Source organism: Diadema antillarum, unplaced genomic scaffold (genome assembly GCF_040938485.1).
Source record: "Diadema antillarum isolate AM-2024a unplaced genomic scaffold, OU_Dant_1.0 seq00001536_RagTag, whole genome shotgun sequence".
NCBI lineage: Eukaryota > Metazoa > Echinodermata > Echinoidea > Diadematoida > Diadematidae > Diadema > Diadema antillarum.
Genome location: NW_027272268.1, coordinates 800683 through 827317, shown reverse-complemented (window position 1 = coordinate 827317; position 26635 = coordinate 800683). Strand labels below are relative to the sequence as shown.

General features: G+C 38.6%; 1 protein-coding gene across 1 annotated transcript; it reads left to right on the top strand.

Moving 5' to 3' along the window:
• Window positions 1–2907: 2907 nt before the first annotated feature.
• LOC139710502 (exocyst complex component 5-like) lies at window positions 2908–26635 on the top strand. Its single transcript, XM_071622432.1, has 19 exons — window positions 2908–3058; window positions 10899–11144; window positions 11815–12012; window positions 13049–13113; window positions 13513–13541; window positions 14863–14972; window positions 15493–15537; window positions 15864–15917; window positions 17246–17332; window positions 19249–19325; window positions 19943–20152; window positions 20768–20924; window positions 21551–21783; window positions 22396–22482; window positions 22882–22990; window positions 23598–23754; window positions 23999–24057; window positions 25645–25746; window positions 26509–26635. Exons 1-19 carry the CDS (start codon window positions 3035–3037, stop codon window positions 26593–26595), a joined length of 2136 nt encoding a protein of 711 aa, XP_071478533.1. The 5' UTR covers window positions 2908–3034; the 3' UTR covers window positions 26596–26635.

Here is a 26635-nt window from a genome sequence, read left to right as displayed (position 1 = left end):
ATGCTGCACAAATCTGAAAAATACATGTTCAGAAAACTACTTCGATTTTCATTTTGACTGTTTACATGTTTTCTTTTTTCTTTGCCTTTGAAACTAAATCACACTCTTGATGTTTCAAGGTCTGTCATCACCATTACCTTGTGATATACATAGACTGATCATCTCATTCGAATCAATAACCTTACTTGTTTTACGTTATGAATTACAGATGTAATGTTGTTTTTTGTATAAATGAGGTGACTTCTGCATGAAACACTTTGTAAAGCAATGTTTCACAAAATGGACCTTACCATTCTAAGTTATTATTCATGTAAATAAACTTTCTTATAGCATGATCAAATTGTTGCATGTGGACTTTGTTTTTGTTGTATTCAGTGTAAATAAAAAAATCCCAAATTAGGACAGAGAGGAAAATAATGAGAGAGGCAGAGGTAAAGAAGAAAGAGATAAGGAGAAAGAACATTTTAGTCTTGGGTGAGTTACAATGTGTGATTAGTTATTTCAGTTTATCAGTTAGGGAAGGAACTCTTCTTTCAATTTCAAAACTTTATTTTCCGTCTGGATCTCCCGCATGAAAAGGTTGATCCGCCTTCCTTAACCCGTTGAGGACGAGTCCCGAGTATACTCGGGCAGGTGTCTATGGAAAATGTGTGCTGTCGCAAAATCAAACCGTCAACGGGTTAAAATTCAGAGTGAGGCATATTCTGGTCTTTTAATGAGGGAATATATCATGAAGGGTTAAACCAGGTAAAGAAGAAAACCACAGTCATGTCACCGAGAAAGCCCATAAGCCCCTATGTGCTACAGTAGGGCCGGTGGAGCGTTTTCAAAAGTGGGAGGGGGGGGCACTTCCGGGTTTCATGAGCTAACAAGCAAAAAAAAAAAGCCTTCAGCGTAACTGGTGCACTTCCGGGTTTCTTCGGCTGACAAGCAAAAAGAAAAAAACAAACAAACCAAGGTCTTCAGCAACTCATCTTTTCTCCTTCCACTTCCGGGTTTCTTTAGCTGACAAGCAAAAAGAAAAGATCTTTAGCTCATCTTTTCTCCTTCCACTTCCGGGTTTCTTAAGCGGACAAGCAAAAAGAAAAGATCTTTAGCTCATCTTTTCTCCTTCCACTTCCGGGTTTCTTTAGCTGACCAGCAAAAAGAAAAGATCTTTAGCTCATCTTTTCTCCTTACACTTCATGGTTTCTTAAGCTGACAAGCAAAAAGAAAAGATCTTTAGCTCATATTTTCTCCTTCCACTTCCGGGTTTCTTTAGCTGACAAGCAAAAAGAAAAGATCTTCAGCTCATCTTTTCTCCTTCCTATTCTGGGTTTCTTAAGCTGACAAGCAAAAAGAAAAGGTCTTCAGCTCATCTTTTCTCCTTCCACTTCCGGGTTTCTTTAGCTGACAAGCAAAAAGAAAAGATCTTAAGCTCATCTTTTCTCCTTCCACTTCCGGGTTTCTTTAGCTGACAAGCAAAAAGAAAAGGTCTTCAGCTCATCTTTTCTCCTTCCACTTCCGGGTTTCTTTAGCTGACAAGCAAAAAGAAAAGATTTTCAGCTCATCTTTTCTCCTTCCTATTCTGGGTTTCTTAAGCTGACAAGCAAAAAGAAAAGGTCTTCAGCTCATCTTTTCTCCTTCCACTTCCGGGTTTCTTTAGCTGACAAACAAAAAGAAAAGATCTTAAGCTCATCTTTTCTCCTTCCACTTCCGGGTTTCTTTAGCTGACAAGCAAAAAGAAAAGATTTTCAGCTCATCTTTTCTCCTTCCTATTCTGGGTTTCTTAAGCTGACAAGCAAAAAGAAAAGATCTTCAGCTCATCTTTTCTCCTTCCACTTCCGGGTTTCTTTAGCTGACAAGCAAAAAGAAAAGATCTTCAGCTCATCTTTTCTCCTTCCACTTCCGGGTTTCTTTAGCTGACAAGCAAAAAGAAAAGATCTTCAGCTCATCTTTTCTCCTTCCACTTCCGGGTTTCTTTAGCACACAAGCAAAAAGAAAAGATCTTCAGCTCATCTTTTCTCCTTCCACTTCTGGGTTTCCTAGCTAAGCTGACAAGCAAGTGGCATCAACAGCAGCTGAAATCAACCTTGCATGTGTATCTTCTTGATACAGGTCTGGTTATCAGCATTCACTGAAACCTTCACCACTCTCTCATCTTTATTTCACCTTCCCTCCGCCTTCCATTCACAGCAGTATTCTCCAAAAGAATTCTCATTTTGGGGGAAAAAAAAGAACAAAGTCAAATGGCATCTAAATTCACATTTTGTCTCATGAGAGACAGTTTGCAATAACAGTTTTTGGAGAAAACAGACACTTTTGATTACATGCTATTAATTGTATTATATCAAAGAACTTTGGCTATGCATCAAAGAGACACTCTTGTTATAAAATTCTTGCTGAGTAAAAATAAGCATTGCTTGAACAATGTCATCATCAAATGGATGAGAGTTAGAAAGAGAGCAAATGAAAATTTATCTTAATATATATATACTAACACGATGAAGAGTGTGGAGGAGACGGGCAGACAGATAGAGAGTGGAAGGGAGGGACAATAAGGGAAGTTTGGTGGAGGAAGGGAGACTTGAAAGCAATCAAATCCAACAAAACAAGAAGGACAAAAAATATCAGTTAGGTGGTAAACCTGCGAATCAGAGAATTTTTAAGTCAACAAACAAATACAGTTGCAAATTATCCCATTTTTCATTAGTTTTTATATTGTCGGATATTCGCACTTCAGAAACCTTCAGGAGGAAAAAGAATAACAGGGGAAAAAAGACGAATAAGATGATGGTACGCAGCTGCTGCTGAGAGGAACTGAATGTAGGTATACTGCCCTCTGTTGACGAAAAATGAATATACTTTACTGCTGCCATACAATCAATCGACACCAATCAACATACTGAGTACATTGCATTGTACCTCCTCTTCCGGTATCCAGAACTCGTAAAACATTCTGATTTCACTGCAGAGCCGAGATTCATCACAGTTTGAACAAGTTTACAGGCCGAGAAGTCGTCGTAGTTAACTACCTACGACGAAGGCACATGATATGTCGTCACTCAAAGAATTTGAGGTGCGTATTCAAGCATTATGACTTATTTTAGTCGCGAGCGATATCACACTTAACTCACAGTCACACTGCACTGTCAATACCATTGAAAAATGGCATAATCGTGATATAGTCCCCACCGCTGCGTGTCCGTATTAAATACAACCCTACCTAACCCTATACCCTAACCCTAGTCCGCGGGTGCACGCGCACTGCGGTGGGGCCTATGGTGGGGACTACTGAAAAATTACATTGGTGGAACGTGTGAAAATAAAGTGACCTGAGTTGAGATAAGGCAGTGCAGTGCATGGTGGTTTAATAGTGACTAGCTAGTAGATTCGGCCAGCCTATGTTCCCTGCATACAATGATTGACAATGTGTTGTAAATTTAAATCTACTGTAGGCGAAGTCTCCTAAATAGCTATAATAGAACATCTCGCCAGTGCAGTATAAATATGACGGTTTTCACATACAGTCAAACCTGCCTTAGCGGCCACCTGTCTATAGAGACCACCTGTCTATAGCGGCCACTGCAAAATCCCCCCCCCCCCCCCCCCGAGAGAAAAGCCCTGTTAAAGACCCTGTGTATAGCGGCCACCTGTCTAACGCGGCCAGTGGCCACAAAGTTTGTTTCCCGCGGTACTGGGTAGATTTTAGCCTATCTATATAATGCACTTGTCAATGTAATGACGCACCCCACTACCCCCGCACATGGGTGCGTCATGGTCAGTTTTTGACTGACCACACGGGGTTTTTGACGGACACCACAGTCACTTTTTTGACGGACAAAACGCTGCAAGTGACGAACATCACAGTCACTTTTTTGACGGACAACACGTTGAAAGTGACGCACACCTCGGTCACTTTTTTGACGGACATCCCCGGTACATTTGACGCACCCCCGTAAATACTGAAACGATTTTTGCACACGTTTTATTCACGCAATTTCATTTTCTTTTGGTTCGTAAACATAATTTGTAAAAGTTTCGGGAAGTTTCCCTTACCATGGCCCTGTAAGCACCGTACCGTCATTCACCGTACATCACGCTGCTGCTACGATATTCCGTACAGTAGTATGTATTCTGTGCATGCAATCCATACATGACAATCACATGTGTGCAGATGCGCTGTATGTGCGCGGCCATTGCTAGTGCGGTGGATGCATGCTGCTGCAGCGCAGGTATACACCACGCCACGGCATTCCCGCGAGTAACTACATACAACCTAGTCGCTGTACGTAGAGATTCGCACAGCTAACAGCGTCGCGCGCGCATCTGGTCGGGCTATCCCGCGAGCAGAAAATGGCATGCTGCAGGCAGTTTCTTCTGCTGCCGCTTCTTTTACTGTCAAGAATTCGCCTTTGTCACCACAAATTTCATGGGTTTGTTGGAGGGAAAATGTAAGGAGAAAGGGTGGCTTTTAAATTATGTGCTTGCCAGATTCTGGCAAGCATTTTCCCCTCTTATTCCAAAACACTTCCCGAATTTGATTTTCACTTGCCGCAGGACACCGCTCACTGTAATTTCACTCACGGTACGTGTATCCGGTACTGGTAGCGTGCAAAAATGCGTGCAGTTTTCCATAGCCAAGCGACGTACCAGGACGCACCCCTCGGTTTAAAATAATGCGTGTTATTTTCCATAGCCAAGTGACGTACCATGACGCACCCCTCGGTCAAAAATTTGACCGACAATGATGGGATTTTGACGCACCCCTCGGTCAAAAATTTGACGGACAAAGCTGGTAAAATGACGAACACCTGGGTCACAAATTTGACGGACCAAACGAGGAAATGACGCACCCATGTCCGGGGGTAGTGGGGTGAGTCATTACATTGACAAGTGCATAACGGCCAAAAACCCATGGGGAGCCGTAGCCGAGCCGATAATTCAGAGTGTTTTTCTGCTTTGTAGCCGTGCGGGCAACGTTCAGTGATCGCCATCGCTGCATTCATCCCTCATTCAGTCATAATAATGCACTTTACAACAATACACACACTACTGTGCAAAAATTTCATGTACACCGGCATGGTTAAATGCATGAAACACACGGTGTGTGCATATTATATGTACATGTAAGGATACAACGATGATATATATACATGTAAGCAATGCACACAAAGTTGGATTACCTGTCTATAGCGGCCACCTGTCTATAACCGCCACTTTTCCCATCTCCCTTGGGTGGCCGCTATAGACAGGTTTGACTGTAGTGTTGTGACAAGAAGTGAAGGGTGTTTTGAAGAGGGGTAACGTTATAGACAATATAATAAGTGGCTCCGTGAGAGAATGTTCTTTTTTTGATGATGACCGAAAGATTGGTCTGTGTCTGGTTGTCGGGAATATGTTCTGCGAAGACTAAGTCTGGCTTCGTGGAATCCCGAGAAGAGCCGTAAATGTCGATAAAGATGAAAAAAAAATCCTCTCTGGATAGACGAATTTTCTGTGTAAGTGTAGTTTTGACGCTACTCTGGCCAGGGACCGATCAAGATCTTCAACTTGAATTTGAATGAAACTGAAACTTGAAAGTAGGGAAAGGAGTGTGGGGGCTAATGTATTGTACTGTCATATCCATTTAGATATCTTGAATTCTACAAAACCAAATTTCACCAATTGAAAGTTAGGCCCACAGGAAATATTTATTTCCAATCACTTGTAAATTTGAAGCAAATCTGTTCTCGGAAATTAAAGCTACGGTGGTTCATCATGTACTCCCTCTGTGCAAGTGAATGCGGTGCACGCTGCCTTTACAATCTGAAAGTGATATCATAGTTAGACATCTAATTACATGTGATGTATCTTTCAATTAATCGGAGGCTTAAAAATCAGTGTGGAGGTGAATCCACTTAGGCCCCTCTGGCAAGTTGAAAAAAGCTGGTTGAAAAATGTGTCTGTGTGTGCAAGTGTGTCCATGTGTCTGCCTCTGTTACATCTGGCTGTCTGTCTGTGTGTATTTGTGTGCACTCTACAGGTATGAACTGCATTTCTCAACCAACTCTATTCAACTTGCCATTCAATCATATATTCAGTGATTGTTAGCTCCTGATTACTCGAAAATATATCACATTAGATATTTAGATGGCTGACTTTAGATTCAGATTGTGTTGGGTATGATTTGGTTGAAATTTACATGAGTGATTGGAAAAAAGCTGGTACGTATATCCTGTGATTTTGGTACAGTTTGGTTTTGTAGAATTCGAGCGAGATAGATATCTATGGATACGAAAGTACATTAGCATCAGGGGTGTGTGTGTCTGACAAAGAGCTCTGCTACATACCAGATCTTTACTGGTATGTGCTAGGTGGACATTCCAAGGTTTAGGAGCCCATAAACAATATAATAGATGCCCTGTACCTTACACTTGGAATCCACAGGATTTTCTGTAGTACTGTGATGAATTGTCAGGGTATGGTTCAAATGGAATTACTCTGATAATTTGTTTTTCCTGTTGCTTGATTAATTTGGGACAAACAAAAATCATTCATCTCTAGCTCTATGCCCTCCGTCAGAGTGATGAAATTTAGAAAAATACACAAACCACAAACAAAACAGTAAGAAGAAGCCCTTTGACTTTTATGTGCAATGTACACTGAGAATAATAAATTTATGACATTTAATAAACCAAAGGTTGGGTTTACCCTGATGACATTTTAAAGGAGCAGAAAAGTGAGTACTGGTATAGGAGCCTACCATTCTGTAATCCCACATAATGTAAAAGTGTCATACTGAGGTCATTACTGCAATACCTAGACCTAGGGGTTTCTGCATTAATGCTGTCATTAGATCAACGGTACACTGTACAAGCCTCTGATGAATAAACAAAGAGTTGTGATGTCTGTAGAGTTGTTCATTTGATGACATTAATGGTATCCTGGGGTACCAAATAAAAATCAGTCATTTTGTTGAATTACTTATTTTTTATTTAAGGTTGTACCCTGGGTTGCCAAAAAGTGGGAAATTATTTTGGTGTGACCAAGTTCAAAGTCCAAATTAAGCCACACACGATAGCTAGCTGGAGCTAGCATGCGCTAGCCACTGCACTGCACTGCACTGCACTGCACTGCACTAAAGCACACGCTATTGCTAGCACAGCGTACCATGAATGCATAGTATAACATGCAGTGGCATGGGAATGACTACATATGTACACGCACACAGTGCATGCATTTCTCTGCGGCTGTCCTTGCGTGGACCTGAGGTGGCACTACACAACGTGGTACCCCAGGATATGGTACCCCAGGGTAACGTGTGATGCATCACTTCTTTGAAGTTTGTAACACACAGAACTTTGCCATCTATATAGGTCTACATGAAATATCAACTGTAATCAAACCCAGACACTGTACCTACTGAGTGACAGGAAGTGACAATTTTGCTGAAATGCATGTCTTTATTTTGAATTTAACTTGGGAAATGATAAAAAGCTTGACCTATTTTTCATGTAAACTTTACAAGCCATGTTGTGCATTAAATTTGAGTGTGAATCTTAGAAGGCATCCAGTGCTGTCCAAAATATTCAACAAATTGTGATAGGGGCTGTAGTAGTATCTGTCAGATATAAGAAATACCAAAAGCACTGCAGTTCATATAAAATATCTTATTTTCGTATAACACGTCAACAAGCTGTTACCCTGATGTTCAGTCATTGTCTGCTAACTTCACTCTCATATTACGGTATGTCTTTTCTTCTATATGAGTCTGAATGTTGGGTCTCCTATATCAGTTGCCAAATGTTACATATAATAGTAGTTTCCTGGTACTTCTAGTGCCTGCTCTGTGTCGGCTGATGGTGACACAGCTGTTAGGGAGACATCAACTGAAGTTGGCAGTCACTTTCTGCTGTCAGTCTGACCTTGTAGTGCAGTGTCTACTGGCAGGGTGTTGACAGTGAACTAATTCTTGTTCAACCATAGCCAATAACAATTCAGAGGCCCTGAAGTAAGGTAGTCTACAATCCTCATTCTGTGAAGGGTGTGATACACATTATTTTGGATGTATACACAGCGTGAAACTCTGTTTGTGCCCAGTTGTACCTTATAGCTACAAAATAAGTTATCCTAGTTGTGGTGTAGATGTCAACAAGGCAATTTGTCATCTAGGCATAGTACTGTCCTTGACCATTTTGGAAGGAAAAGTGAAGCCTGCTTATTGTGTAATGCCCCATGATCTGTCAAATCTGACAAAATATGGCAATATTTTCATTTATGACATAGGTACAAGGAACTTGACTCTATCTGTTTGAACCTGATCAAAAGATTTCATCAAGAATTTGTCAGTTGGTTAATGCATGAGACACACTTTTGCCTTCATAAACATGTAGATTGAGAGACAGCAGCAGTATCAGTAGAACACATTGGTGAAAGTTTAAGTAAAATCGGACCATCCATTCAAAAGTTATGAATTTTTGAAGTTTTAGTTCGGTGATCGCTGGATGTAAAGACTGCTACAGCTAGTGATGTCATACATGTCGAATGATATAAAGAAAATACAAAGAAAAATCAACATAATTTCACTTTTCTTGCATGATAAAAGAGCACACGACTTGCCTCTTTCAAAAGGCCGGGGAGTCGTTAACATTTAATGTCAGTTACAACTTACAAGTTTAGGGAATGTGTATTTTTTTCATGAAATGAAATTTAGTGTATTTCTCTGTATATTTTCCTTATATTGCTCTACGCATGTGACATCATCAATAGAAGTAATCTTCTCATCCAGCGGTAACTACAGAAATTAAAAAAATTCTTTAATGGATTGTCTGATTTTCCTCAAACTTTCACTGCTGTGTTTTACTCATTTACTGCATAATCTCAGCCCACATGTATGTATAATGAAGGTGGACTTGTCCTTTAGCACATGCAAGCCAGTACATCCTTAAATGAAAAAAATAATAGAACATTACAAGAATTTAAGTTGAAAAAACATGGAAGTCATCCTCATCTAAACATCAGTTGGTGTTTTTTTTGTATCAAATATTTCCTAATAGTACTATAAAGGAAATGACTCCCTCTTTCTTTGGAAATGCAATAAGACTATTATGTCCTTTTTTTTCTCTCTTGAGTTATGAAGATTTTCCTTTCTTACGAGATTAAAAAACAACAACAATGATATTTCATGTACACAGTCAAAAACAAAACGGCTAACAGTATCCAATGAGGATTACTCATCAGCTAGCAAGATGACATGTAGTTAATACCCAAAAGTTGTAATTTTTGTTTTTGTTTCTTTTTGAAGCTTTGACAATTACACCATTCTGTTGGCTCAGTTTCAGTTGCTGCTGTGGTGAAAACTACAGTGTATATCACTTTAGGGCAACATCTATAATCAAACTACGGTCAAACCTGTCTATAGCGGCCACCCAAGGGAGACGAAAAAAAGTGGCCGCTATAGACAGGTGGCCGCTATAGACAGGTTATCCAACTTTGTGTGCATTGCCTACATGTACATGTATCATTGCATACATCTATAAGTACTTACATGTACATGTATGTGTGTACGTATGGATTGCGCACGTGTGTTTCATGCATTAAACAATGCTAGTGTTTATGAAAATGTTGCACGAAGCATGCGTGCATTCGTGAAGAAAGCTTGACAGTAGTGCATTATTATGACTGAATGAGTGATGAATGCAGCGGTGGCGATCACTGAACGTTGCCCATGAATGACTGGCACGGCTACAAAGCAGAAAACATGCTGAATTATTGGCTCTGTGGCCGCTATAGAGAGGTTAAAATCTACCGCGGGAAATAAAATTTGTGGCCCCTGGCCGCGTTAGACAGGTGGCTGCTATACACAGGGTCTTTAACAGGGCTTTTCTCTTGGGGAGATTTTTCAGTGGCCACTATATAGACAGGTGGCCGCTATAGACATGTTTGACTGTACCAACAAATTTGTGCACAGGGATACTGTAAAATGACATAAAACTTATCAAATATATACTGTCTTTAGCAAGCTGTCTTATGTCATACTATTAGGATAGTAAGACTTACCTTAGAAACTTACCCATAAGGGAAAAATCCCTTGTTTCACTTTCTTGACAGAGGGTCAGTGATTGAGGGAGGACCTCACATCATGGTGGACACTCCATGTCAGTAGCTAGCCAGCTTTGTACAAAAACTTGGATCCCGTTGACATTGGCAATGCACTCATTTCCATTCTTGTGCAAAGCTAGTGATTGTTCCCACCCTTCCCCCAGCGTTGCTTCTTTATGGGAGAAAGCTGAATTGCGTGTTTGTGCGGTAAAATCAGCGTTACATGTGTCAAGTGCATGCATGTACACTCAGGGGGTCAAGGGCAAGCCTGTCAGAGTTATACATCTAGCTGTGTTGCAGCATTAGTCACGTCAACTGTGTCCCCATGTTTGGGGTCATTTTGGCATGACTCCAAGATGTGACTCCAAGATGTGACTGACTCACTTTGTCTCTTTGCTGTTTTTGCTTGTATTTGGCAGTGTGCAAGTTACAGTAGTCACTGCTGTTTCAAGGTTGCAGTCCAGTGGGCTTTGCCTTAAACTTTGCAGTGAAGTTACAGCGTATGTGTGTACAGAATCATAGTTTTGTGTCAAAGGAGGAGCATCATAATAATGTCTGAGGAGGTGATAGGATGGTTAGGAATAATGGCAGACCTTAGCTGCTTCTTGGTGAGTTTGAAATCATTCGTGTGTGTATGTGGAAGATATGTGTATTTAATGTGACAACAATATTTATATCTAATGTGTTGTTTTCTTTTATGTTCATTATCCTATACATAATGTTGTGTTGGCAAAGGTAATGAAGTAATTTTAAGCAGTTGCATCCAGTACACTATCAGAATAGTGTCAGACAGGCAAAATGTTTATCCCATGTCTCTAAAAACTTACCCTCTGCAGAAACCTGACTTTGACCCTGAGCAGCATGTAGAGCAGCTGGCATGGCGGGTCCTTGGTGGGGACACTAGAGATGGACCAGGCAGCTTCGATCCCAAGAAGATGCTGAATGCCTTTGTGTGCACCATTGATGATCTCAAGCTCAGCTCGCAGCGGGTGGAAGACAAGATCACAAAGCTGGAACATGGCATGAAAACTGAGATGAAGCAGCACGCCAAGAGAATCTCACAGTTCCAAGAACACAACAAGGTACAACGAACAAGGAAACACTGCTTGCTGTAAACTTGGAGGCTGCAATCAGAGTTTATTTCCTCTCATTTGATTAAATTATTCAGGTTCTTTGAGGTTGCTATTTTCTAGATTGATACTTGAGCATCGTTGAAACATTTGCTGACATTGTAGACCTGTTCCATTTTTCCATTCAAAGTTTCCCACAGCAATGTAACAATGACTTCCTGTCTTGATAAAATTATTTGGGTTTATTGTACGCCTTCCCATAAATGCCTCTTGTGGTATAGTTTAGGACAGGTATAAATCTGTGTATTTAGTTATCTTTTAAAATTTGCAATCCATGTACTCTCTTGGCAAGTTATTGAAATACTGTATAAGCTGTTATTTTTGTGAGGGTGGTATGAATCACAGTAGGACCGCGAATTGTCAACATGCAAAAATATTACCATGCTCTAAGGTAACGGCATATGTACAATAAGCCTTGGTGTCAATTCATTAAAACATCTTGCTAAAATGTCTGTGACCTCCCCATTCACAAAAATATCTGTACGTGAAAATAAAAGCTTATACAGTATGCAATAAGTGATTCCATTAATATGATAGATTTTGATAAATACAACTTTGAGATATGAAGCAAACTAATCACCTCTCTATCTTGTCTTCTTTACCATCATCCTGTCCTCCGAAGACGGCCTTCAACAACTTCCAAGAGCTGGATGAGCGCATCAACAGTGTGGCCACCAAGGTGGTACACCTTGGAGACCAGCTGGAGGGGGTTAACACACCCCGCTCCAGGGCGGAGGAGGCCCTCAAACTCATCCAGTACTTTGCTGACTTCATGGATGACTTTAATCCTGTGGCTGACATTTTCAATGACCCCTTTAGGGTGAGTGTCATGGTCAAGAAAATATTGTGAGGATAGGTCTTTGTAGGATTACTAGTAGTGATGAATGTGGTAGCAGTATGAATAATTGAAGTAGTAATAGTTATTGCGATGTACAGGGCAAATGTAAAGTCTGTATATTATAAACTGTGCAGTGTCATGCCCTAGAATTATTTTCGTTCACTTCGTGGCAATTGTCACACAGTGGGATCTGTATGTCTTGGAAGGTATGTATTTTTGTTCATCACATGTATGAGTCAAAGCAGCAAGATTAGATTGAAAGATTGTGGGTCCCAAATCTTGCATTCTTTATTAATAATAATAATAATAATACAGGGTACTTATAATGCGCCAATTCCACATAACTAACATGCTCAAGGCGCTGTAAAAAAAAGTGAGTTATGAAGTACAAAAATCGTTACACAAACATGCACATGAAAATGAATGACACAATAATGATGATGGAAAAAAAATTCATAATATACAATTCTGCTGGAAAATGGTAACGAACAAATGAGTCATGAGGGCAACTTTAAAGGAGTCAGCATTCGAAATGTAATGGATAGCTTGAGGCAACTGATTCTACAGGTAAGGTCCAGCATGTGCAAATGACTGATCCCCCCCCCCCCCCCCCCATGATTTCTTCGTTTTTGGAACAACAAGCAATCTACAATCAGATGACCTTAAACATGTGGGAGGATTATAAAATGTCAGCAAATTCACATTGTACTCTGGGGCAGATCCGTGTATGCAATGAAAAACAAATAGTATTTATACAATGCGAGATTCAATGGGTAACCAATGCAATGTGGACAAAACAGGGGTAATGTAAATATTTCTTCTGGTAAGGGTAACAATACGAGCTGCTGAATTTTGCAGTTTTTGTAACCGTGAAAGTTGAGATTGTGGTAGCTGAAATAGGAGTGCATTACCAAAGTCAAGTCGGGACGATATATGAGCATGAACTATTTTTTTCTGTGACTGAACGAGATAAATACTTTAAGTTTTAATAATGCCTTCTTACTCTTGTCCATTGCAGTACCAGGAAGCAGCTGATGTCATTCAGAAGTTGCAGCTTATTGCTCAAGAGTTGCCACAAGACCAGTAAGTGTGACAAAATTTTGGGAAAAAGGGGCAAGACTGCAAAGATGACTATTTTATCTGCAGATTATGAGTGTTCAAATTTCCATTCATTATGGTCTAATGTGAATTTTGCCCATTTTATGTCCTTTGAAGAAAGTATGAAGGTATGGGATGTTTGTTCTGAATATTTCAAGTTGAAATGCATTTTATAGAAGTCTTCAGTGCATTTGAATAAGTAAGAAGAATGTGGAGTTCATATTACATGAAACATTTTACAATCTGGTTAACCTCACTGCCTATACAACCATGAATTAGAATACATTACATACTACAATAAATGATCATGTGTTTGCATCGTATTTGGATAAAAGGGAATGGCTGTAAAACGTATCTTTTATTCCATTTCCTTCCCTACAACAGGTTTGAAAAGCCAAAGAAGAAGATCCAAGGTAAATATCTTGTGACACATTTTGTGTAATTTGTTTGAATCACATTTCACATGCTTTCTTCATAATGACACATGCCTAAAATTGCAGTATTTAAAAAAGGAGTTATTCCTGCCAAAAATTTAAGTAATGACATTGCTTTAAAGGCACATAAATGTAAATTGAGGCTGTTGTATTAAATGTGCAATCATTTAAAAGCCAGATGCCGTAGTATTCTATGTTTGAACAATGAACTGTGGTTTTCTGAAGTAGTATATCTAGTGCATTGTTTTGGCAAATACAATCATCTTGAGAAAATCTAATTACCAGAGGGAGACATGGCAGTCAATCATGCATTCATTTTGTGTGATTGCAGCTGTTATAAGTTATCAAAAGTTCAAATTCAATGACAGATTTTTTTTCAAGTGCTCAATTTGTGCAAACTTTGTGCAAACTAAGCTTTGCTGTTTGTCTACAGTTATCATGATTTAGATAAGATTTGTATGATCAGAAAGATTTCGACAGCTGTTCTTTTGTCCCTGATGTTTTAGAACTTCCTCAACAGATGTGTGATAATGTCTGGCATGCTTATCTCTTCACAGCATTTCACTGCACCAGTTCATTCCAAACTGATGGAATGTAAACTTGTGTTATGTAGGATGTACAAGCTGATTTGTTATGACTTCAGTGTGTTTGTATAGGTACATGTGTTGAGAGAGAAATGTTGTCTCAAACAACGAGTTTTTAATGCTTCATTAGGAAAAGTTTTTTACACTTATGTTTCTATTGGGGATTTATGTCAGTATGGTTGATTTAATGACTTAGCAGAATAACTTAGTAAGGCATCAAATAATCATAAATAATCAGTTACTAGTATTGCTCATAAGTAGCAAATGTCTGGATGCAGATATGTGTGTTAGGGAAATCATTAGTAATCATATGTTCAAAGTCAATTGGTCAGAGAAACCGCTGGTGTATAGAAAAGTAACACTTTGTTAGAGGAATAAAACCAAAAGTTGTTCTGTTATTCACTCTGTAATATACACACCAATACCAATAATCATGTGTGCATCTCTTCATTATTAGCAGGCTTACTTTACTATGAAAACAACCATGTGTGAATACTCTGAGTCCAATCAGTAAAAATTACTTTGTTTTGTCATGTACTTTCTAAAATTTTGATTGAAAGTATTCCCAAGGAAAATAATCAGGCCTAGGTAGTTGCCCCTGACCAGACCAACCCCCTGTGGGGTTAAAGGTAGAGAAGATTAACAGAAGTAGTTTCAGAGACATGTGAAGAAAAAATGATAATGAATGTGTCCATGTCTTGGTATGTCACTTTCAGAGAAATACACAGAGATTGAGGAAAATCTGATTGAAGACTTCAGGCTCAGCTTCAGAGAAGGAGACAAGGAGAAAATGAAAGAACTTGCCAGCATTCTCATACATTTCAAGGTAAGTGCAAGTTTGAGGCAGCACATTACTGTCTAATGGGATTTTCGATTAGGTAATAGCTTCATTAATTGTAATGCTTATCATAGGTATATTTGTAGCTTTCATGAACCTTGATTTATTAAATTTTAGTTATCTGACAGAGCTTTAGAACTTGTTTTATTCTTTCTTCTCATTTGGGCTCATAAAACTCTTATCTTGAAAGTGAAATTCTGTCAAATATATGTCATACTTTTAAAAACTTCACCAAAACATCACAAACTCCAAGATTCTGAATTGAGAGAATTAATCTTTGCTATTATATCAACTGGAAAATGTCATTTACATTATGCTGTTACACATCTGATCATATATGACATGAAAACATAGGCATACTATGATAGGATGTTCTCACTTATATTAAAATTGTTACTTTGCCAGTGAATGTCCCTTGAAGCCTTTTATCAATTCAGAACTTGCTTGAAGTTATTTGTCAAATTATTGAAACAATATATCTCCATTACACACACCTTCCTGTTTACAGGGTTACAATCGCTGTGTTGATGCCTTCATTGAGGAGAGTCAAATGGTAAGAAAACTGATTTTCTCATTCTCGTGCATTGTATAATGTCCTTTGATCAGATAAAGGGAGAAACTAAGCAAAATGTCTTCTGCTTGCCACCCTTTGTTGGAATACTATGGATGTGAAGAGAATGATAAAGTGTACTCAGTGATGATTGAACTGTGAAGTCCGATAGTGCCCAGTGTATTTCTAATGAAAACTATGACAGGTTGCAGACTCAAGATGTTTTTACACTGCAGATGCTGAGAGGCATTGGAAATGTATCATTTCAGTTTGTTTCATGCTTTTCAAATATCAATGTTAGACATATTTATGTTTTATTTTTCTCACAGAATTGTTACATCATGCAGGACGTGTGCTCTGAGCTGCTACCTCTCTGCAAAACGGTAATGATAAATTATATCGTACTGGAGGAAGGCTTCATTTCAGAATCAATATTGGACTTTACCTTACTGTTCATTGAAGAAGTGCCACCCATTCAATGATATGTATTGATATTGTCATTGTAGAGTGTTGTAGATGATAGACTTTCAGTAGCATGTACTAACTTTTGTTATTATCAAGCATTTTTGAAAATTTTGCAAAGCTCATTCTCAACTACATCACTTGATATCATAATTTCCATTATTACCCGTATCGGGCATCTGAGCTGTGGTTCTACGAAATTGCATTCCCCTCGTATTACGCACGGGATTGCACGCCAGCAGGGAGAAGAGGAGCAATTTTCCATATTTCCCTCTTTGGCAAACGCCTATGGGATTTGCGTGTTAAAAACGAGGGGAATATCATCTCCAGGCACTTGAGCTCCCAGTGAGGAAAATTTACTGTTGATGACAGTTTCTTGTGGAGAGGTTTTGCGACGAAGGGCAAATTCCCATAGGTTAACACGTAAAAATAGAGGACGATCCCTGTGCCTGTGTGAGTTGGCTGTTATACGCGCGCCGCATACCAGCTGTGTATAGGGATGTAGCACGCAGTGTGGTGTAGAGCTCGAGCTGGCGCCGAGTGGAATACCGTAAATTTGGAAGTTGTAAAAAGTTTACATTGTAATGATTCGTTTTACTGCTCAAGATGCCTGAAGTTGGTAATAATAGTGATAAGGACTGTCTACTTTGGGGGGATATGACATTAATTACCCTCACTAGAATTGTATTGCCCTCGTTTTTGACTCGGGCAGTACAATTCTAGTTCAGGCACTAAATGCCGTATCCCCCTCGAGGCCAGTCCATATTATATTTATATGGTAGTAAAGTCAATAAGGGAGTGGAGCATATTGAATATCGTTGTTGAGGCAACAAAACGACGTATCTCAAAAATGTCAAATGTTCAGGAGAGCGAAAAAACATGACAGCCAAAAAATCATAACAAATGGGATCGCCTTTCAATTGACATGCAGTGATGGTATCATTTTGAGGGTGAGACAGCTAGGATTTGGACAGGACATCACTTAACTGATTATCTGACAATTGAAATGATAATTTTCAGCAAATTTGAGATACGCGGTAGAAGGTCTTGGCACCCCAGTGACGATGTAGTAAAATCTTGGTTGATTTATGAGAGGAGAAGTGGTAGTCGATGCTGTGAAAAAGTGAGTCAGAACTCATAAGTTTTGGTTTCGATTCATAGAGCCTTCAAATGTCTGAGAAATGAATGTTAAGTATTCTCATATGAAATGCATTTATCAGTCAACACTGTGTGTATTCTATTGGTCTAGGTGAACACCTTGGTTCATGATGTCTTCAGTAGTCCTGAGAGTGTTATGGGACGATTTGTTGTCAATCTGTATGAAGACAAGCTGCAGGTTAGTATACACACCTTTCAACGTATGTTGGCTGTATTGTGCACATTGCATTCTTTCTTAGGCAAAACAAATCATATCATTGTTGAATTTATGTCACCCAAACATGTTATCTCGGAGTAATATTTATTAATGTGCTTTCACCACATATCACTGTTAACTGGATGTACATGGTTTAGAAAGATTTGTCTTTTGCAAATCCATATATACATCTTTACTTCGGTCATTTTGCGTTTAAAAAAAAATGTGTGTTTTATAATTATGTTATATCAGAAATCATTTTTGATATGACTAATGCTCCTTTTCTGCTAAGGTCATGTGAGGAGGGGTGAAAGATGAGGCTTTTCATTTTTGTGCCTCCGCCACGAAGTGGTGCCGGAGGCATTATGTTTTCGGGTTGTCCGTCCGTCCGTACGTACGTCCGTACGTCCGTCCGCTTTCGTTTACGCGATAACTTGAGTAATATTGACTGGAATTTTACCAAACTTGGTCCAAGTATAAAGTATGATGGGGCAATTATTTGATAAGATTTTGGGTGAAATCGGCCAAAGGTCAAAGGTCAAATGTCAAGGTCAAATCATGACATTATATCCGTTTACGCGATAACTCAAGACTGGATTGAGCAAATTTCACCAAACTTTGTCTGAGGATGATGTATGATAGGACAGTTACTTGATTAGTTTTTAAATGAAATCGGACAGAGGTCAAAGGTCAAAGATCAAGGTCAAATCCTAAAATTTATCTGTTTATGTGATAACTCAAAACTGGATGAAGCAGCTTTCACCAAACTTGGTCCAAGGATGATGTATGATGGGACAACTAGTTGAGTAGATTTTAGTGACATTGGCAAGAGGTCAAAGGTCAAAAGGTCAAGGTCAAATGCTAAAAATGTTGCTATTTCCCCCATACCTATGCAATGCCCAAAGGTATTTTCTTGAAACTTGGTGTAGACATGTACTACTGCGTAAAGATTCTCCAGAGAGTTTCATGTCATAAGGTCAAAGGTCAAAAGGTCAAAGGTTAGGTGAAAATGTTGCAATATCACTTTTCTCGCAAATGGTTCAATGTATCTTCATGGAACTTGGTACATATGCATGAACTGACTGGCAGGGATTATCTTGGGAATTTAGGGGTCATGGGTCAATAGTCAGGGGGTCAAAGGTCAAGGTCAACTCCTCAATATTTTACTATTTCCCTCATATACTAGTATATGCAATGCTTGCATTATTAGTTTTAAAACTTGATATATACATGCATTACCTAATGGAGATTTCTCTGGGAAATTTCCAGCCAGAAGGTCAAAGGTCAGAGGTTGAGGGTCAAAGGCCAGGTTTCAATGCCCCCCCCCCAAAAAAAAAAAAAAATAAATAAATAAATAATAAATAAAAATTAAAAAAAAATCAATTTTGTACTGTAATTACACTCTTTCTTCATACCTTGGAAGTTACTCAATGCATAAACTTATAAAAGGGTCCGTCAGAATTCAAGTAAAAATTCTCAATTCCCCAAATATATGTACCTGCACTCTTAGACAATTATAGCAAACCAAGTTCAAGGAAAGTGAACATTCAAGACATTTCTGACAAACCTGTCATTTTAATATTTTGCCAGTTATGTGAAACTGTCATGGATCACACATTGTGAAGACATTGTACTATACACCTATTGGGAGAATCATGCATTATGGGGGAGGCATCAGTCGCCATAGCGACATTTCTAGTTATGTATTATATTTGTTGCTCCTATTTCCATGATCTAGTTTATCTTTCAGTACGAGAGCTGTTTCTGGCTTATGATAAAAAGAAGTATTATTGCCATCCATTTTTCATTCTATCAAAGCATAACATACCTGTTAGTCACAAGAAGATATCATGGAACTTTTTTGAATTAATATTCATATAAATTTATCATTTTTGCAGACCCATGTGAAAAAGAAACTTGATGATAAGAAAGACTTGGAACATTACCTGAAGAACCTACAAGAACTGTACATTCAGTAAGTATTGTTCCGTTTTAAGACAAAACTTTTAAGAATCACTTATCTTGATACTTTTCAATAAATACTAGTCATAGAGAATATTGGATGATGAATGTATTGATAACGAATGGAAATGGAGATGATTTCAGTTAGGAGCTTTGGAATAGTCTCCCATTCATTACTCAGTATCATGTCTAAATCTTGCAAGTGCCAGTTGTTACAATCGGTCATTCATGGGAAGGTCATGTTTGCAGGTGAACAATACATCTCTTCTCTCTTTAACGATTCTTATTGGTAATGTGAAGTTTCTGTGTAGCCTTTACATTGATCAAATGCTATTATTATGTTGGGTTGTCCAGATTTGATATACCATCATTTTGAATGCATTGGTCATAGTGTAGACAACATCACTAACATTTCTATCACCATCTTGAATATTAAGAAATGATATTTTGCATGTATTTGTGCAGCTTTTAAATCAGGTTTTCAGAATTCTTAATGCTTTAGAGTACATACTGTACTCATCCAAGCTTGAAATGCTTACAAGAAATGCAGGGTGAAATCACACGCATGTGCGTATTTTCCCATACGCCTGGCTGTCATTACGTAAGTCTCGTAAATATTCTTGTTCACAGGACAGACAGACTGACCACAGCACTGGCCGAATATCGCCTGGGGTCAGATGCCCACCTCCTCAGCCGACTGACCAAGAAGATTTTTGGCTCCTACCTCAACAAGTATAATTTGGCGGAAACGAAGCACCTGAGGGAAAAGATGGGTGAACATTTGGACCAGTATTACAAGGGCCTGGGCCATGTCAAGAAGCCTCCACAACCAACCGACAGGTAGGACTGGAAAGCAGGACATTACCCTCTGAGTCTCGCAGTGAAATTTTGCCCATCTGTGCTATCACTAACTCCATTGATGCATTAATGTAAGCATGTTGGGAAAGCTTCCTCTCTTACTTTTACTTTAATATCCTCCTTTGATTTACCCGTTCCCTACGGGAACCTGTTGACCTGTGTATCAAGTCTGTGGGGATTCCATAATTCAGTATGGAAAGGGTTAAATGAAGAAGAATGATTTCAGTCAAATAGCTAGAAAAGACAAACAGTGTATTGGATCAGTAATCGTAGAAGGTAGTTACTCTCAGTCACATAATTTGTGTTATTTTGCATGAATGGAAAATCAGATCTGTAAATAAACATTTGATCTTCAGTGATGATCTGTTACATCTTAGATGTGTTTCGGTCATGAGTCTTAAGCGATGGCAAAGATTTAGTTTATGGCTGGTTTTGGTTTGGTTTGGCCCGTTTCATACTAACATGAATAGCACAGAACAACATGTTTCAACAAATAATTGATAATGATACTCATAGGTTACCCACTGTTTTCAGAACTTCATGATGATTCTGAATTTTAAAGCCACCCATGATACTCGTACACTGTTCATCAATTAGGTTCCAGGACCTTCAGAACAGGATCCGCACCAAGGCCCCACTCAACATTGTTGGTGCAGCCCCAGTGGTGGACTATAAGGGAGAAACTTTTTTGTCCCAGGAACTGGCTCTCAACCTTCTCTATGAAGCCAAGCTTAGTTTCACACGATGTCACCTGGTGAGAATTTGCATATGGTCCAGTCACTGTATTGCATAGCGATGGGGAAGAGATTAACTAGCAAGGAATTTACTTATTTATTCACTATTCATGCCCTGTATCTGTGGTATCTGTAAGACAACACTTCTCTTTTCTCCCTCTTTTTGTTATGAAAGAAGAGCTTACTACTTTCCTTCCTCGGCTTATAAGATTAAGATAGTTCTGTGCAAATCATCCCCTGATTTTCAGCAATCACTGGCATGATCATCACCTGTAGTTGTATCCTTCCAAGTTTTGGTTGTCATGTGATTGATCAGTTCTATTTTTGTTTTCTTGAAAAAAAAACAACAACAACAAAAGACTGTATCGCTGATGGAAAATTTATTGATTTGTTAAGTCGTCTTGTTTTTTATGATTATGCTATTGTAAAACATTGCTTTGTCCCTGAAGTCATACTTGGGGCACTTCTGAGCATCGATTATTCATTTCTACCAATAAACAGATTCTTAAGTCATCTTTCTGATGCATACTGTTAATGAAGAAATAAACAAACAAGCAAAAAGGTGCTTGTTAAGTATTACCACACGGACATTAAATGGCTCACCAAATTTTCTATGTCACATACCTTTATCTACACACCACTGTAGCTCTCCACACAGTCCAACCTTGCCAAGAATGCCTATGAAGTCTTCTGCATCCTCATTGAGTTCATGTGCATTGAACACATCGACTACGCCCTGGAGCTGGGTCTGCAGGGCATCCCGCAGGGGGAGCCACGCAGTCCCCCTGCCAGCTACTTCTTTGAGATTGTCTGCCAGGCCAATGCCATCTTTCACCTGCTGGAGAAGCAGTTCAGTGACATCCTTGTCCCTCTCATTAGGTGAGTACCTCTCCTGCCCTGTGATTGTCGGCTTGGTAACATTCTCAAAGATCCAGTATTTTTGGTGTACTAGGTTCATGAATGTCTATTGTCTCTAATGCTCTGTAAAAGGTGTTCAGTGTATTTTTTTCCCAGCATTATATGGCTTAGTGTATTTGGGGAGTAAGCAGAGGTCATGAAATATTTCAAGGTGGTCAATATTATCGATTTTTTGCTAGGTTTGGAAATTTGGTACGTTATTGTGTTTATTTTTGTGTTGCAAGATAATGATTCTTTCCAAGAGTCAGAGAGAAGTATGTTGCATATCAAAGCGCTATCAACTACAAAAAAAAAACAAACAACAACCCCGAAACACATGTTACATACAATCTGATTAGAGAAGTAATGTCTTCATGACATACATATGGTTTAAATGGTTTAAAAGAAGTAACAACTTATGATTCTGTTGAGAGATCAGCCATGTTATTTGTCAGTCAGTCTTTAGAAATCAGAAGCTGCAAAATACATTCGTTTGCTTACACTTTCCAGCCATGGGAAGGCAAATGCAGGAATACATACTAGGAGAAAAGTTCATTAAGTGATTTCTGTCATTTCTTTTGCAATTTGTTGCAGTTCCACGGAGCAGCATACCGAGTGTGTAGCGAAGAAGAAAACTCTGATGGATCAAATGGAAGGGAAACTGGAGCTAGGAATAGACAGGTAATCAAGACTAAAGTGTGTTATCATCCGTCTTGTTTTTAAGTTCTCTTCCCTCCATTGCCATGTGCAGGTAATAGTTACTCATAATTCAATTTATAATCCCTGACAATTAACAACAACAACAACAAAGTACTGTAAAAGTGCAAAACTTTTGTGCCATTGTTCACACTGGGCCAATTTCACCACATGTAGCAGTATAGGGGAAAATGGTTATTTGCTTGTACTTCCAGGGATACTTTTTATTTCAGGTTAGTACTCATTTCAGACACAAAATAGATAATATAGCAAAACTGATATGCCAAACAAACCCATTTAAGACAAAACAAAGATCCAAAATGTGGGTTGATTAACATGGGAGTGTGTGATAAATTCTGAGTCCATGTCTTGTTTTATTTCAAGATTGCTGAATGCAGTGTGTGGCTGGATTAAACACCTCTTGGCCACTGAGCAGAAGAAGACAGACTTTAGGCCAGAGGCAGAAGCTGGAATGATGACACCATTTTCTCCCGTAAGTGTGTTTGATGGCCACAGTATTTCTTGTCTTTCAGATGCAACATATAACATGCAGTTTTACCCAGAGGCAAAGATTCACATTATTTAAGGATGGTGGAGGATAATTTTTGGAATTTACTACCATAAAAAATTATGTGATGATGATCTTGAATTTGAAACTGACATATTTGATATCATGGAAATGTCAGCTTTAATGCATGACTTATTTCGCTTGAATATTATGACTGCTATTTATGTTATATAGTGCACAAATCAGATTACAAGTCCAAATTACAACAGCAGAATGTTCATCACATGAAGATGCATTGTCCAGACATATCATTTGGACATTTACTTGAACAAATTTTGGAAAACTTTTGGTTAAGATCCAATTTAGGGCAAGCTTGGTATTTGCCGATGTGCCTGGATGAAAAAAACAAAAACATAAACAAAACTGGTAAAATGTCTGTAAATGAGCTGGTCTTTTCTCGTTGCAGTGAGTTTGATGAAGGGCAGTCAGACTTATCAACCATGATAAAATGTATCTATGGCAATAATGAGATTAACAAAATGGTAATATGGTATGTATTCACTGAGTTGGCGGTGTTTTCTGTCCTTTTCAGGCCTGCGCTAAGGTGATATCATACATGGAGAGGCAGGTTGAGACAATCAAGCGGTGCTTAGACGGCAAGAACATCAACTCCACCCTGGCTGAACTTGGGATCCGATTCCACCGTGTTATCTATGACCACCTACAACAGTTCTCATACAACTCCACAGGTAGGGAATGCCAAAATGACACTAATCTCTGGTATGTGACCTTGTCGTCATATGCCCCTTTAAAGTTTACTTTGAGAACTTGATAGAGTCACTCCATTCCTACTCTTATTTTTTTTTTCAAAGTGGTAAATCCCCAATTTTTGTTCTTTATTTATTTATCTGTCTTGTATTATATTAGCTTTTATCATCTATACATATATATTTCTTCATCATTTTTGCCTTCTTTTTGTTTTTTCATTTGCAGGTGCTATGCTGGTCATTTGTGATGTCAACGAGTACAGAAGACTGGTCAAGAACTTTAAGGTTAGTTTACAGACATTTTCATCTAATCTCAAAGTTTTGTGTAAGCCATGATGTATTTTAAATGAGTGATTTCATCCAGAAAGTGAACTCCCTATCTTAACTTGCTATACTGCCCTTGAGAAATTGTGTTATATACAAGTGTTTAGGTGGTCAGTCAATGATTTGGACAGTGATCTTCACAGTTCCAAACAAAAAGTAGTCCTGTATACAGTGGACTCCCGTTATAATGAAGTCCTCGGGACTGGCAGTTTACTTTCATTATATCGAAATTTTGTTAAAACCAAACAAATAAACAATAAAAATACATAGAATGGATAATGTTGTGGCCTGAAATTTTACTTTGTTGTAAGTGGAATTTCATTATAACCGTGTTCCTTCTAATGGGAGTGCACTGTATTAAAAAGTTGTTGTTCAGTCTTTGAAGATGTGATTAACTTGCAGTGTCTCCCCCCCAACATTGACAACACCAACAACAACAAAAATAAGATTCACATTATGGTAAATCATTCGTCACGTGTTCAGTACAATAGAGGTATCTATTCTTCTTTTTATGCCTCCGCCAACGAAGTGGCCGGAGGCATTATGTTTTCGGGTCGTCCGTCCGTCCGTCCGTCCGTCCGTCTGTCCGTACGTACATCCGTCCCGTTTTGTTTTTGTCGATATCTCAAGAACCGTGTGGTGGTTTTACATCAAACTTGGTATGAGGGTATATCCTGGGGGGATAATACTTTGTTTGGATTTTAGGGTCACGGGTCAAAGGTCAGGTTATTTTGTGAAAAAAAGGTCGAAAATTCATGTTTTTCTCCATATCTCGCAAATGGTTCAAGGTATCTTCATGGAACTTAGTGTATATTCTTGTTCCAATGGGCAGTGATTATCTAGGGAAGTTGGGGGTCATGGTTCAAAGGTCAGGGGGTCAAACGTCAAGGTCAACTCCTCAAAATATCACTACTTTCCTTATATTTATGCAATGCCTGAAGGTTTTTTTTTTTTTTAACTTGATGTATGCATGTATTACCCAATATATATTTTGTGGGAAGTTTCTTGTCAAAAGGTCAAAGGTCAAAAGGTCAAAGGTCAAGTGAAAGTGCTGAATTGCACTTTTTCCTCCATATCTCAAAAGTAACTCAAGGTATCATCATGAAACTTACATATTTATGGATGTTCAACCTAACAGTGATTCTCTTTGGAACCGTGTGGTCAAAGGTCAAAGGCCAGGTTTAGATAATGCTATTTTCCCATTTGATACTGAAATTATACTTTTTCTCAATACCTTGAAAATTACTCAATGCATAAACTTATAAAAGGGTCAAAAGTCAAGTAAAAATCATCAGTTCCCCAAATACCTGCACTCTGACATTTTAATCATTCATCCAATTGAACCTAGTTCTAGGAAAGTGAACATTCAGCACATTTGTGGCAAACCTGTCATTTTAATATTTTGCCAATTGTGTGAAACTGTCATCACACATTGTCAAGACATTGTACTATAGACCTATTAGGAGAACCATGCATTATGGCGGAGGCATATCAGTCGCCGTAGCGATATATCTAGTTTTTTTTCAAATGCGTGATTCCTTTCTATAGGTGCCTGTAGTCAACACTCTGTTTGAAATGCTGCATGCACTGTGCAACCTACTTGTTGTAGCACCAGAGAATCTACGTCAGGTGATCACTGGTGATCAGCTGGTAAGTCACATGATAACGTGTCTTGATCCTTCAGCCTCATCACATCTTGAGGAATAAACACAGTACCCAAAACTTATATTAAAATAAAAACAAAGGAACAAAACAAAACAAAAACTAGTAGTGCACAATGTCAGTGGAGCTTGTACTGGACATTGTTGCCTAGATACAAGTAAAGAATATGCAGTGACACAAGAATTCTTTTGCCCGGTTAGGAGAAAGATCTTCTGAAGGGCAAAATTAAAAGTTGAATCTTTATTATCACTTTCAGCTATGTATTTGATGAAAGTTATGTTTGATGAAATCTGAATCAAATTTGTTTAAGCATTAACAATGATACAACAATGACAGAACTACTTTCTGCTCTTGCAACACCTCTAAGCTTATCTTACACAATCCTAGAAACCTTGTGCAAGTATTTGTTGCAACGAAATCATCTGAGATATTTTTATTAGATGCCAGGAGTCGAAGTAAAAGTCCAACTCAAATGTTACACTGTTAGTGTCTAACACAAAGAAATAAACCAGATATCCATGCAATGTTAGTAAAAGGATTAAACTATGACAGGTTAACCACTACGGAGCATATTTGGGTATTTTGTCAGAAAGGTTAGGGGTCAGAGATCAACATTACCAAGTAGCCATGTAGAGTCATTAAATATTCTATGTTCAGTGCAGTGAAAACCTCTTTTATTTTTAGTAAAGTTGTAATAGGGCAGCCTGATTTAAAAAAAATAAAAATAAAAATGTTTGTTTTGTGTTGCAGGGTGGTCTGGACAGATCGGTGGTCATGTCATTTGTGCAGCAGAGGTCAGACTTCAAGACTGCCAAGATCGCCCAACTTCTTAGATAGCCAAACATCTGACCAAGGAAGTCTTGCTGTGACTCCTTTC